Source organism: Anomaloglossus baeobatrachus, chromosome 9 (assembly GCF_048569485.1).
Source record: "Anomaloglossus baeobatrachus isolate aAnoBae1 chromosome 9, aAnoBae1.hap1, whole genome shotgun sequence".
Lineage (NCBI taxonomy): Eukaryota > Metazoa > Chordata > Amphibia > Anura > Aromobatidae > Anomaloglossus > Anomaloglossus baeobatrachus.
This window is the reverse complement of record NC_134361.1, coordinates 35,600,015-35,611,422: the sequence shown is the minus strand read 5'-3', so window position 1 is coordinate 35,611,422 and position 11,408 is coordinate 35,600,015. Positions and strand designations below refer to the sequence as shown.

Genomic DNA, 11,408 nt, shown 5'->3' with positions numbered 1-11,408 from the left:
ATACACATACACATATAATAAAACTATTTAAGTGGCAAAAAAGTTTATCAAAAACATACTAAATAACATTTAGTATAATGTCAAATAGAAAGAGTCCAGCTCACCGTGCTGCCTTGCCTGAGATAATCCAACTCCTGCGCAAGGAAATGGTTTGACAATCAATATGAAAGAAAAAAGATTAATATCCAGCGCCAGAAAGGAAAATTAAAAGTCCATTTTATTAGGAGTAAATTAATCATAAAAAAAATCCAGCAAGAAGAGGCATAAGTCGGATGACCAACAGAACAACGCGTTTCGACGTTATGTCTTACTCATGTTCTCAAACATGAGTAAGACATAACGTCGAAACGCGTTGTTCTGTTGGTCATCCGACTTTTTTTTATTTAGTATAATGCTTATATTTCAGTGAAAAATTTATTGTAGCACAATGTGAACATCAGACATTTAATCATTTTTATGATAAAATATATCTAAATATCTTGATTATTGTATGTTCTATTTATTGGAATACAACTTTAGAACACAAAAAACTAATAAATTGTAAATATGTAATACATACATATGTATTTTTACACACACAAGATATATATGTGATCTAGTATATTACATAGTGTATTACATATTTACAATTTATTACAGTTTTGTGTTCTAAAAGTTGTATTTTAATAAATATATTTTATGTTGTATCCAAATATCTTGATTATTGTATCATAAAAATTATTAAATCTCTGATGTTCACATACACATGTTCATGTATTACAATAAATTTTTCACTTAACTATAAGCAATATATGTAGGAGTCGGAGTCGTGGAGTCGGTGCAAGGGATATTGAGGAGTCGAAGTCGAAGGTTTGGCTTACCGACTCCACAGCCTTGGCGCGCAGAGCATTTTTTTTTAAACCCATAACATTTGCTGGGGAATTGACTGCAGCAATGTTAGACATATTTTCTGCAGCAAATCCGCAACAAAATCCGCAGCATGTGCACAGGGCCTAACAGTTAGGGAAATTTGTGAATATTTGAGAGAAAACGGCCTTTTCTACATAGAAAAAGTCTCAGATCTTAGAGCTCAGCTCATGAGAAATGGGAGGGGAAAAAAAACCCAAAAAAACCAAACCACCACCAAGAGTGAGTTTATATTTTGTACAGTGTAATAGATGCAGAAAATCTGCAACATCGAAAACCTCAAACATCGGCACTGGAAATTTTTCTTTTTTGCAAATCTGTACACAATTTTGCAACTTGATAAGCTGCAGCTTTGTGATTAAATCACCCTGTGAAACGGAGCCCAATGGTGGCAATAATGGCAAAAAATATCGTCGGCCATTGCTAAATCTGGAATTTATTAGTGTGGGGGGGGGGGGGAATTTGTATTTTCCATTGAGCCTATTTCAGAGAAATGCTCTCATTCTTACACACCTAGAAAACGTTCACATAGTTAAAAAAACAGGGACCATCGTCTGCAACTGCAAAATTATTTTATTACAAAACCATTAAATTACGTGCAAAACAGATCCATAAAATTATTTTAGGGAGGGGGGGGGGTGCAATTTTTATTTTGGCTTTAAAATTTCACTACAAAAAAAAAACCAAACAACAAACAAACCAGCATTGAAAAGTGCATGTGCATGATCTGTATGGATCTCTACAACTGACTCATGATAACCTGTGCCCATAAAGTATTGGCATTGTGGTGCAGATATTAAAATTGGGGGCAACAAAATCAGATGGTATCAGATTGCTCCACTCTGCTCAGTACCAGTTTTGATAAATCTCATTAAACTTGCTTTTTTAAAGAGATTGTTCAACTTAAATAGATAAAAGGTTGCTCAGAACCCCAAGTCCATCCGTTTATATGGGGGAAGGGGCAGTGGAGCATGGGAACGGACCTGAGATCCCTATTCTTGTGATCAGTGGGACCTCCATGGATCCCCTATATTGTGACATTGATATGAACAGGTGTAGTGGCATTTCTCTCTGGTGTCTGGCTGTAGTTTTGGTGCCATAGTCCAGTATTTTGTGCTGTAGGACGCCCATTTCTTTTCCAAGGTCTGACTTCTTGAACCAAAAAGGAGCACTTGACCTTCAGACACTCGGTTTCATGCTCCAATCTACTAATTCTTTATTCTGGTGTAAGAAAAGGATCTGATCCAAGTACTTGGATTCCAGACTGTCAAAGCGTTTCTCCATTGGGTCTGGGACTGTTCTGAAGGCTCGCTCCGGCTTTATGGCAGTGGCCGGCATGGTAAGATATTGCCGCGCTAATCGAGCCAATGTTGGGAAGCGGTGATGGTTACTGTTCCACCATACTAGAGGGTCCGTGGTACGTTTGCAGACAGGCTCCACCATGTAGTTCTCCAGCTGCTGGTGAGCTTCGGGCATGCTCTCTGTTGGATCTCTTCCCAGTAGAAGGTCATAGAAATTTTCTGTTCCAACTCCTGGTTCTTTGTCTTTCCGAACAGCCAATTGAAGCATCTCCGTGCCACCTTCAATGGCACAGCTGCTTGACATCCAAGCGTGCCGCATGGCACCCGGCTCACACATCTGCGATAGCTTATTTCTCACCATGTTGTGAAGCTCTCCTCTGGCACATGGTTTAAGGAACCTCAACTCTTTGAAACGAGGGTCCAAAAAGGAGGCAATTGCCAAAGGGTTGGTTATCAGTTTCCCTTCATCCAGCATATCCCAATGTCGACAGATCTCAGAGCAGATTTGATAGGCAGCCGCTTTAAGAACACTGCCTTCAGAGGTTTGGCCAACTGCTGTGAAGATGCCATGCACACAGGGTAACACGGATGAAATGGAGGTGTTCGGTTCTTCCTGTAGGAATGCCGTTGCAATCCATATTGTCTTCAACATGGCCACCAAGTCTTGGAGCAACTTCCAGTGCTGCTCCGACAAGTTCTTAGCACCTTGTTCTTCCAAAATCGAAAGGATTGCCCACTTTAGGTCCAGCAAACTCTGGCACATCTCTAATGTGCTGATCCAGTATCTCTCCGTATCCATGACCAGTCTGGGCTTGTTCATAGCTTCCAGCTTGGCACTGAGATAGCAGCTGGCCTTGTAGTCTTCCTGGAAGTAGCTGACCAGCCCTCTAGCCGCAGCCAACGCTTCCTTCACTTCTTGGACATCCAGTCCTGCTTGCACACAAAGCTGTAGGACATGAGCAGTGCAGCAGAAACTGGACCACCCATACGAGTCTCTGAAAGACTGGGCATGAGCAGTCAATGAGGACGATCGATCGTGTACAACGCAGGTAACAAGATTAGCGGATAATCCGAAGTCCGTCAGAACCGCACACAACTGTTCCGGCAAGTTGTGGTCAGTCTTGTTTTTGAGAACGTGTTGCGTTTCCAACAAGTACCTACATAACCTCCAGTCACTGTCAATCACATTGGCGGTGATCGCAATGCAGGACTTCTTTGGATGATCGTCCCAAGTTTCGATGGAGAGGACGACGGAGTGGGCAGACTGAAGACAACACTTGAGTTGCCGTTTGACGTCCGTATATTTGTGCCACAACATGTCAGCTAGTTGTGTTGATGTTGGAAGGTCAAAATTTGGTTCCAAATAGCCAAGAAGAAGTCCCAAACCTTTATCTTCTACCACCGAAAGAGGATGAAGGTCGCGGTAGATCATCTCCAATATCAGGTCAGCGATCATCTGTGGCCGCGAATCTGAAACGGAAAGGCAGATACTATTCATTGGTGCCGCTTGTCGTAACCTCTTTCCAGACCCTTCTTGTTCGTGGTAGTCAAGTTCAGGCTGTTCCTTGGTTTGGGGGTTGCCAACACTCCGGAGGCTGTGGCTCCTCACCAGGTGCTCCCTCATGGTGGTGGTGCTATTATGGAATGACAGCTGTTTCTTGCAGACCTTACACTCCACGTAGGCATCGCCCAGCTTGGTGTAGTAGCTCCACAGCTTAGATTTACAGTGGTCCACGGACAAGCTGGAAGAAGTCATCTCAAGGCTGGAAACCTTTTCCCTCTTACGACGTATTGTGGTATTTAAACCGGACGCCATCTTACAGGTGCGACTTCTAACGGATGGTTTTATCTGGAAAAACAAGAGAGATTAGTCAGTCACAATGTGAAACCTTACTCATATACTGATGAAAATAGTACAGAAGATGGCTCTACATGGACATGGAGACCTACTGAAGTCAGGGAGCTTTACAGGGTATACGCCAGTCCCACGGACGTCCATATGATGTCACGTTGACAGGTGTGTACAAGAACATGATACTAGTCGGCCATGTTCTGGCACGTACAGGTCAACAAGGCGTCACTGATGCTCCTCAGCTCTTGATCCGCAAGCGAGTGGATTGGTAGAACCCTTTAAAGAGCCATTTTTAACATATGGATTCAGGAGCTGCTGCTCCTCTGTCTTACTGCTCTCTGGGGGGTTGGGAGTGAGGCGCTCCTGATGATTGATAGTTAGTGTGTTCTCCGGTAATGTTGAAACCAGAAGCAACTTTACATCTGCAGCATCAGAAAAGTGCAGGGACAGTGAAACCGACCGTTTCAGAGCAGCGCTTACAAGCCCAAGAAGTTGGCCACTAATGATAATTGTCAGGTGGTCGGTAACCAAGACAACAAGCAGTGCACAATAGAATTAAAGTTTTAATTCCTGAGAATGGAGAGGGATTTTTAATAAGAGACATTACAAAGTTGCTGGTTTATATACTCAGCAAAAAAATAAAATAAAAAAAAACGAAACATACACACACACACACACAACACACGTTTTTGCTCTTATTTTTCATGAGCTGAACTCACTCACAGATGTACAGAAATTTGTGAATAATATTTGAGAAAAAGGCCTTTTGTTAATAAAGCCTTAGATCTTAAGACTGCTTTACACGCTGCGACATCGGTAGCAATCTCGTTAGCGATGTGACACGCCAGATCGCACATACGATTTGCCGAGATCGCACATGTGACTGGCGCTACAAAAGTGACCTGTGTGCGATCTCGGCAAATCTTAGCGATGTGATACGCCAGATCGCAGATAACGAGATTGCTACCGATGTCGCAGCGTGTAAAGCACCCTTAAGATCTAAGGCTTTATTAACAAAAGGCCTTTTTCTCAAATATTGTTCACAAATTTGTGTACATCTGTTAGCGAGTGCTTCTCCTTTGCGAAGATAATCCATCCATCTCACAGGTCTGGGATATTAAGATGCTGATTAGACAGCATGAGTATTACACAGGTGCGCCTTAGGCTGGATAGCATGATTATTGCACAGGTGTGCCTTAAGCTGGCAACAATAAGAGGCCACTTTAAAATTTGCAGTTTTACAGTATTGAAAGGGTCAGAAAACCAGTCCGTATCTGGTGTGACCACCATTTGCCAGTGTCATCCATCTTCTACAATGAAAACCAGGATTCATCTGGGAAGAGAAACATCTCCAAGTGCCAGATGCCACCAGTGAGCATTCGCCAACTCAAGTCGGTTACAAAAATGAGCAACAGTGAGGTGAAGACCCCTGATGAGGACGACGAGCAGCAGAGGAGCTTCCCTGAATGGTGTCTAACAGTTTGTGCAGAGATTTTTTAGTTATGCACAGATTGTTGTAGCCACTGTCCGGGGCGCCGGTCTCAGATGACCTTGGGAGGTGAAGATGCTGGATGTGGAGGACATGGACTGGTGTGATCACACGTGGTCTGTGGTGGTGAGGCCGGTTGGATATTATGCCAAAATTCTCTGGAAGGCCTTTGGAGACGGATTATGGTAGAGAAATGAACATTCAATTCATGGGCAACAGCTCTGGTGGCCATTCCTGCAGTCACCAGCCAACTGCACGCTCCCTCAAAACTTCTGAGGCATTGTGTTGTGTGACAAAAGTGCACATTGTAAAGTGATTGTGGCCAGCCTAAGGCACACCTGTGCAATAATCATGCTGTCTGATCGCTTCTTGATATGCCGCACCTGTGAGGTGGATTATCTCCACAGAGTGGAAGCGATCACGAACACAGATTTAACCAAATTTGTGAATCTTTGAGGGGGAAAAAAAAAATAAATAAATAAAAAAAAAAAATAAAAAATCTTAGATCTTTGAGTCCAACAAAAAAGATAAAAAAAAAAAAATTAAAATATTGAAGCAAAACACTCCAGCTCTCTGCTAAGCCGAGACTTTGCAGACTAAGTCAGTCCTGGATGGGTGGCCCTACAATGCAGAGAGGGGGGGGGCACGACCCCATCAGAACAAAGTGACGACTTCAGACGGGTCTTTGTCCAACCTGTAGCATCTCATCTTTTGCATTTTGTGCAACACTGAAGTTTGATGCAGTTTTTTTCCTGCCTAGTTTTATACATCTCCCCACTCTGTATCAGAGCACGCAGGGGGATTCCACCCTCACTGCTCCTCTGCAGACCCCCAAGGCTGATGAGTGAATCAGTTTACCAGCTGATCCCAATCTACGGAGCACTCACCGATCCAGAGCTGTGCTCCTGGTGCAATCCCTCACCTCTGTGCAGCGATTTGGAGATCTGTAAATGGAAAATGACGATCAGTATATTCCTCTATATTCAACCTCACAGTGAACAAGGACTGATGGGACCAATGATCCTGAACAGTATTGGGGTCACTCAGTCAGATCAATATGTGAGGTTCATTCACTATTAACATATAACGGATTGTATAAATGGGGGAAATCACCGATCACAAGGCTGATCCACTTGATTACGTAGGCAACTTAAAGGGGTTGTTCCATTTCCACCTACTACTCTGGCAGATTTATTTTCAGAGTTACTGGCGGATATAAACAGAAGAGGCCTCTGTACAAGAACAATATACAGGCTCTTTACAGTCCTATAATAATGCACAACGCCACCTGCTGTCCAGGCAGGAGAAATGCGCTCCCTGACCTCTCAGGCCCCTGTGCAGCCACAGAGGCTGCATCAATGATATGTCTAATGAAGGAGAATAGTATGACACTGCAGCCAATCACATGGACCTTTGGCTGCAGTGGAGGTCTGATGGGCCTCTGTTGACATTGCAGACAATCACATGAACCCCCAGCTTCAGTGGAGGTCAGAGGTGCTGCTGCAGTTAGTCACATGGGCCCTTGGCTGCAGTGGAGGTCAGATGGGCCTCCGTTGATGCTGCGCTGCAGCCAATCACCTGAATAACCAACTGCAGTGGAGGTCAGATGTGCCTCTGATGGCATTGCAGGCAATCAGCTGAAGTGGACATCAGATGGGCCTACAATGACACTGCAACCAATCACATGGGCCCCAGCTGCAGAAGAGGTCAGATGTGTCTCTGATGGCGCTCCAGCCAATCACATGGGCCCCTGCTGCAGTGGAGGTCAGATGTGTCTCTGTTGATGCTCCGCTGCAGCCAATCACCTGGTCCACCGGCTGCAGTAGAAGTCAGATGGGCCTCTGATGGCGCTCCAGCCGATCACATGGGCCCCTGCTGCAGTGGAGGTCAGATGTGTCTCTGTTGATGCTGCGCTGCAGCCAATCACCTGGTCCACCGGCTGCAGTAGAAGTCAGATGGGCCTCTGATGGCGCTGTAGCCGATCACATGGGCTCCAGCTGCAGTGGCGGTCAGATGTGTCTCTGTTGATGCTGCGCTGCAGCCAATCACCTGGTCCACCGGCTGCAGTAGAAGTCAGATGGGCCTCTGATGGCGCTCCAGCCAATCACATGGGCCCCTGCTGCAGTGGCGGTCAGATGTGTCTCTGTTGATGCTGCGCTGCAGCCAATCACCTGGACCACCGGCTGCAGTAGAAGTCAGATGGGCCTCTGATGGCGCTGTAGCCGATCACATGGGCTCCAGCTGCAGTGGCGGTCAGATGTGTCTCTGTTGATGCTGCGCTGCAGCCAATCACCTGGACCACCGGCTGCAGTAGAAGTCAGATGGGCCTCTGATGGCGCTGTAGCCGATCACATGGGCCCCTGCTGCAGTGGAGGTCATTTGGGCCTCTGATGACACTGCGATGCAGCCAATCACAAGACACCAATGGATTGGACATGATTTCTTCCAGGCGTACTGGATGTACAGGGGTGACAGGAGGCCAGGATGCTCATTACCTTTACCATATCTCTTCCTATATTTGTTTGGTTTTGGGGGGAACACACGACCCCTGTAAGGAGCTGGTTTCCTCTCCTCCATGCTTTACACTGCAGCTCCATGCCCAGCCTCACCTGCTGTGCTGTATCCCTCTCCGGCCGCTCGTCACCTGCCGCCTTGTGAATGTGTCCGCTCTCCCCGCGCGCTGCGGGGGATTTAAACCTGTCACGTGCCCTCGGCATCAGCTGACCTCTGCGAGCGGAAGTGACGTCGCCTCGGGTCAGGTGATCAGTGTGGGCGGAAGTGGCGCTGTGTCAGCATCCCCGTCACTGAGCTGTCTGCTCCCTCCTCGGAGCTCATCTCTGGGATTTTCTCTGGTGACTGTCACCTGCTGGTGCCCCGTGATCCCCGGCCTGCTCAGCTACCGCCATCCCGGTGATCCCCCGCCGCTATGGACAACTCCGGGAAGGAGAAGGAGGCCATGCAGCTGCTGGCCGAGGCCGATAAGAAAATCAAGTCTTCTCAGTCCTTCTTCTCCGGGCTGTTCGGGTGAGTCGGGCGCTGCTGGGGTGGGATCTCCTCCATGTAGCGACATATGACAGATCTGATCGTCTTATACGAGCGATTCCGTCTGCTGCAAATCTGATCTAAGCGGTTACCCCTATCAACCAATCAGATCACTGCTCTCTTCCTTCCCCAACAATATTAGAATTAAAGCTGGAATCTGATTGGTTGCCAACAAAAATGTTTCAGTTTGTTGATATCAGCCAATCGGATTACATCTTGTTTACTCCACCCTTTTGTAGTAAAGTAAAAAGCTGGAATCTGATTGGCTGCACTGTATCAGGAGACTGAACTCTCTAATCCTATTGGTTAACCTAAGCAACCAATCAAATCACTGCTTACTACTTCCACCCTGCTGTAGTAAAATGAAAGCTGATTGGTCACCACCACGGATATTATTGTAGTGAGTGGATGACTAGATCGTATTAACGTCTCATGTTTCCTGGAAACTATAGGAAGAGGAAGTGGTCATGTGACTTTCCTAGCTGGAGGCCGGTCTGTGTCATGTGATTTATATGTCACACAGGCCGCCCACATGACTGCTGTAGTCTATGGAGCCCTGGTCTTAAAGGGGCTTTCCAGCTTTATGTAAATAAAATCTGCTACTATGTTATATATAAGATAGATATTTGTAGAGCAGGTCTAGAAGGAGGAAAAGATTTGGTGAAGGAGGGAGAAAAGAGGGGAACAATTATGGGATGTCATTGTGTACTTCCATCTTTAATCGGAGGGCCTCTGTGCACGTTCCCACATCGTATGCATCATGTGCCCCCCACCGATCCCACACTGGGGCAGTATGCATCATGTGCCCCCCACCGATCCCACACCGGGGCAGTATGCATCATGTGCCCCCCACCGATCCCACACCGGGGCAGTATGCATCAAGTGCCCCCCACCGATCCCACACCGGGGCAGTATGCATCATGTGCCCCCCACCGATCCCACACCGGGGCAGTATGCATCATGTGCCCCCCACCGATCCCACACCGGGGCAGTATGCATCATGTGCCCCCCACCGATCCCACACCGGGGCAGTATGCATCATGTGCCCCCCACCGATCCCACACCGGGGCAGTATGCATCAAGTGCCCTCCACCGATCCCACACCGGGGCAGTATGCATCATGTGCCCTCCACCGATCCCACACCGGGGCAGTATGCATCATGTGCCCCCCACCGATCCCACACCGGGGCAGTATGCATCATGTGCCCCCCACCGATCCCACACCGGGGCAGTATGCATCATGTGCCCCCCACCGATCCCACACCGGGGCAGTATGCATCATGTGCCCCCCACCGATCCCACACCGGGGCAGTATGCATCATGTGCCCCCCACCGATCCCACACCGGGGCAGTATGCATCATGTGCCCCCCACCGATCCCACACCGGGCCAGTATGCATCATGTGCCCCCCACCGATCCCACACCGGGCCAGTATGCATCATGTGCCCCCCACCGATCCCACACCGGGGCAGTATGCATCATGTGCCCCCCACCGATCCCACACCGGGGCAGTATGCATCATGTGCCCCCCCACCGATCCCACACCGGGGCAGTATGCATCATGTGCCCCCCACCGATCCCACACCGGGGCAGTATGCATCATGTTCCCCCCACCGATCCCACACCGGGGCAGTATGCATCATGTGCCCCCCACCGATCCCACACCGGGGCAGTATGCATCATGTGCCCCCCACCGATCCCACACCGGGGCAGTATGCATCATGTGCCCCCCACCGATCCCACACCGGGGCAGTATGCATCATGTGCCCCCCACCGATCCCACACCGGGGCAGTATGCATCATGTGCCCCCCACCGATCCCACACCGGGGCAGTATGCATCATGGCGATATCCTATCGTGTAAGAAGTCCAGAGTTCTATTTACTCTGTTGAAGGGGGGGGAGGGGCTGTGCGCACGTTGTTGAACGGGGGGGGGGGCTGCGTGCACATTGTTGAACGGGGGGGGGGGCTGCGTGCACATTGTTGAACGGGGGGGGCTGCGCGCACATTGTTGACCGGGGGGGGGGGGGCTGCGCGCACGTTGTTGAACGGGGGGGGCTGCGTGCTTATTGTTGAACGGGGGGGGGAACTGCGCGCACGTTGTTGACCGGGGGGGGCTGCGCGCACGTTCTTTATGGAGTTGTTCAGTACACTTTGTTTTTTTCCTGCTTGGAACATGTGAATTCTGTAGCCAGTCGGGACCTCTGACTGTCTGAAGTGCTCCAGGGGTTTCCTCCGGGTTCTCCGGTTTCCTCCCACACTCCAAAGACATACTGATCCGGATTTTAGGTTGTGAGCCCCAATGGGGACAGCGTTGCTGATGTATGTAAAGCGCTGTGGAATTAATGGCACTATATAAGTGAATAAATTTGGAAATTTGGAGGAATTAAAATACATGAATCAGAAACCTGCAGAACATTTCATCATCTGGGGAATAAGCCAGAATTACCTGGTAAAATCTTTCCGTTAATCGCTTTTTTTTTAATGCAGATATTTGATTTTTTTACTCTCTTTTGCTTCGTGCATTGTCATGGAAACTGTCTCTAGAGGAATATTATCCATTCTAAGAGCGAGCCTGTGTGAAGTGCAGGAGCGGCTGCGGAAAGCATGATGATACGTGATTGAGGGATATATATATATGTATGTATATGTCGGTGTAAATGGATTGTCAGGACTGGGTTTGGCGGCCTCATCTGTAATTTGTTGCTGTCAGACGGAAGCCATGACGGCCTCTTGACCTGCTGGCTCAGTTTTTGGTTAGCTGGCCTGGTGCCTCATCACATGGCCAGGCCGGATAATCCAGGGGATATGGGGCCCTC

The 11,408-nt window shown here is 48.0% G+C and overlaps 2 protein-coding genes across 2 annotated transcripts in view; one reads left to right on the top strand and one right to left on the bottom strand.

Annotated features, from left to right (window-relative positions):
- Positions 1–1,461: 1,461 nt before the first annotated feature.
- LOC142251036 (E3 SUMO-protein ligase ZBED1-like) lies at positions 1,462–8,567 on the bottom strand. Its single transcript, XM_075323535.1, has 3 exons — positions 8,158–8,567; positions 6,436–6,492; positions 1,462–4,056 (listed from the first exon to the last, which is right to left on the bottom strand). The coding sequence occupies exons 1-3, from the start codon at positions 8,263–8,265 to the stop codon at positions 2,086–2,088; spliced, it is 2,136 nt and encodes a 711-aa protein (XP_075179650.1). The 5' UTR covers positions 8,266–8,567; the 3' UTR covers positions 1,462–2,085.
- The window catches only part of NAPA (NSF attachment protein alpha), a 30,539-nt gene continuing 27,435 nt past the window's right edge, over positions 8,305–11,408 (top strand). The window contains exon 1 of the mRNA XM_075323536.1: positions 8,305–8,572. Within this exon, the coding sequence (XP_075179651.1) occupies positions 8,475–8,572 (98 nt within the window). The 5' untranslated portion in view covers positions 8,305–8,474. The remainder of the gene's footprint in view (positions 8,573–11,408) is intronic.

Bases quoted from the DNA above. Each gene is read 5' to 3' on its own strand.
- LOC142251036 (XM_075323535.1), bottom strand. From the start codon at position 8,265: ATGCCGAGGGCACGTGACAGGTTTAAATCCCCCGCAGCGCGCGGGGAG. The intron at 6,493-8,157 runs GTGAGGCTGGGC...TTCCATTTACAG, and splicing joins AGAGGGATACAGCACAGCAG to ATCTCCAAATCGCTGCACAG. The intron at 4,057-6,435 runs GTGAGTGCTCCG...TTGTTTTTCCAG, and splicing joins AGGAGCACAGCTCTGGATCG to ATAAAACCATCCGTTAGAAG.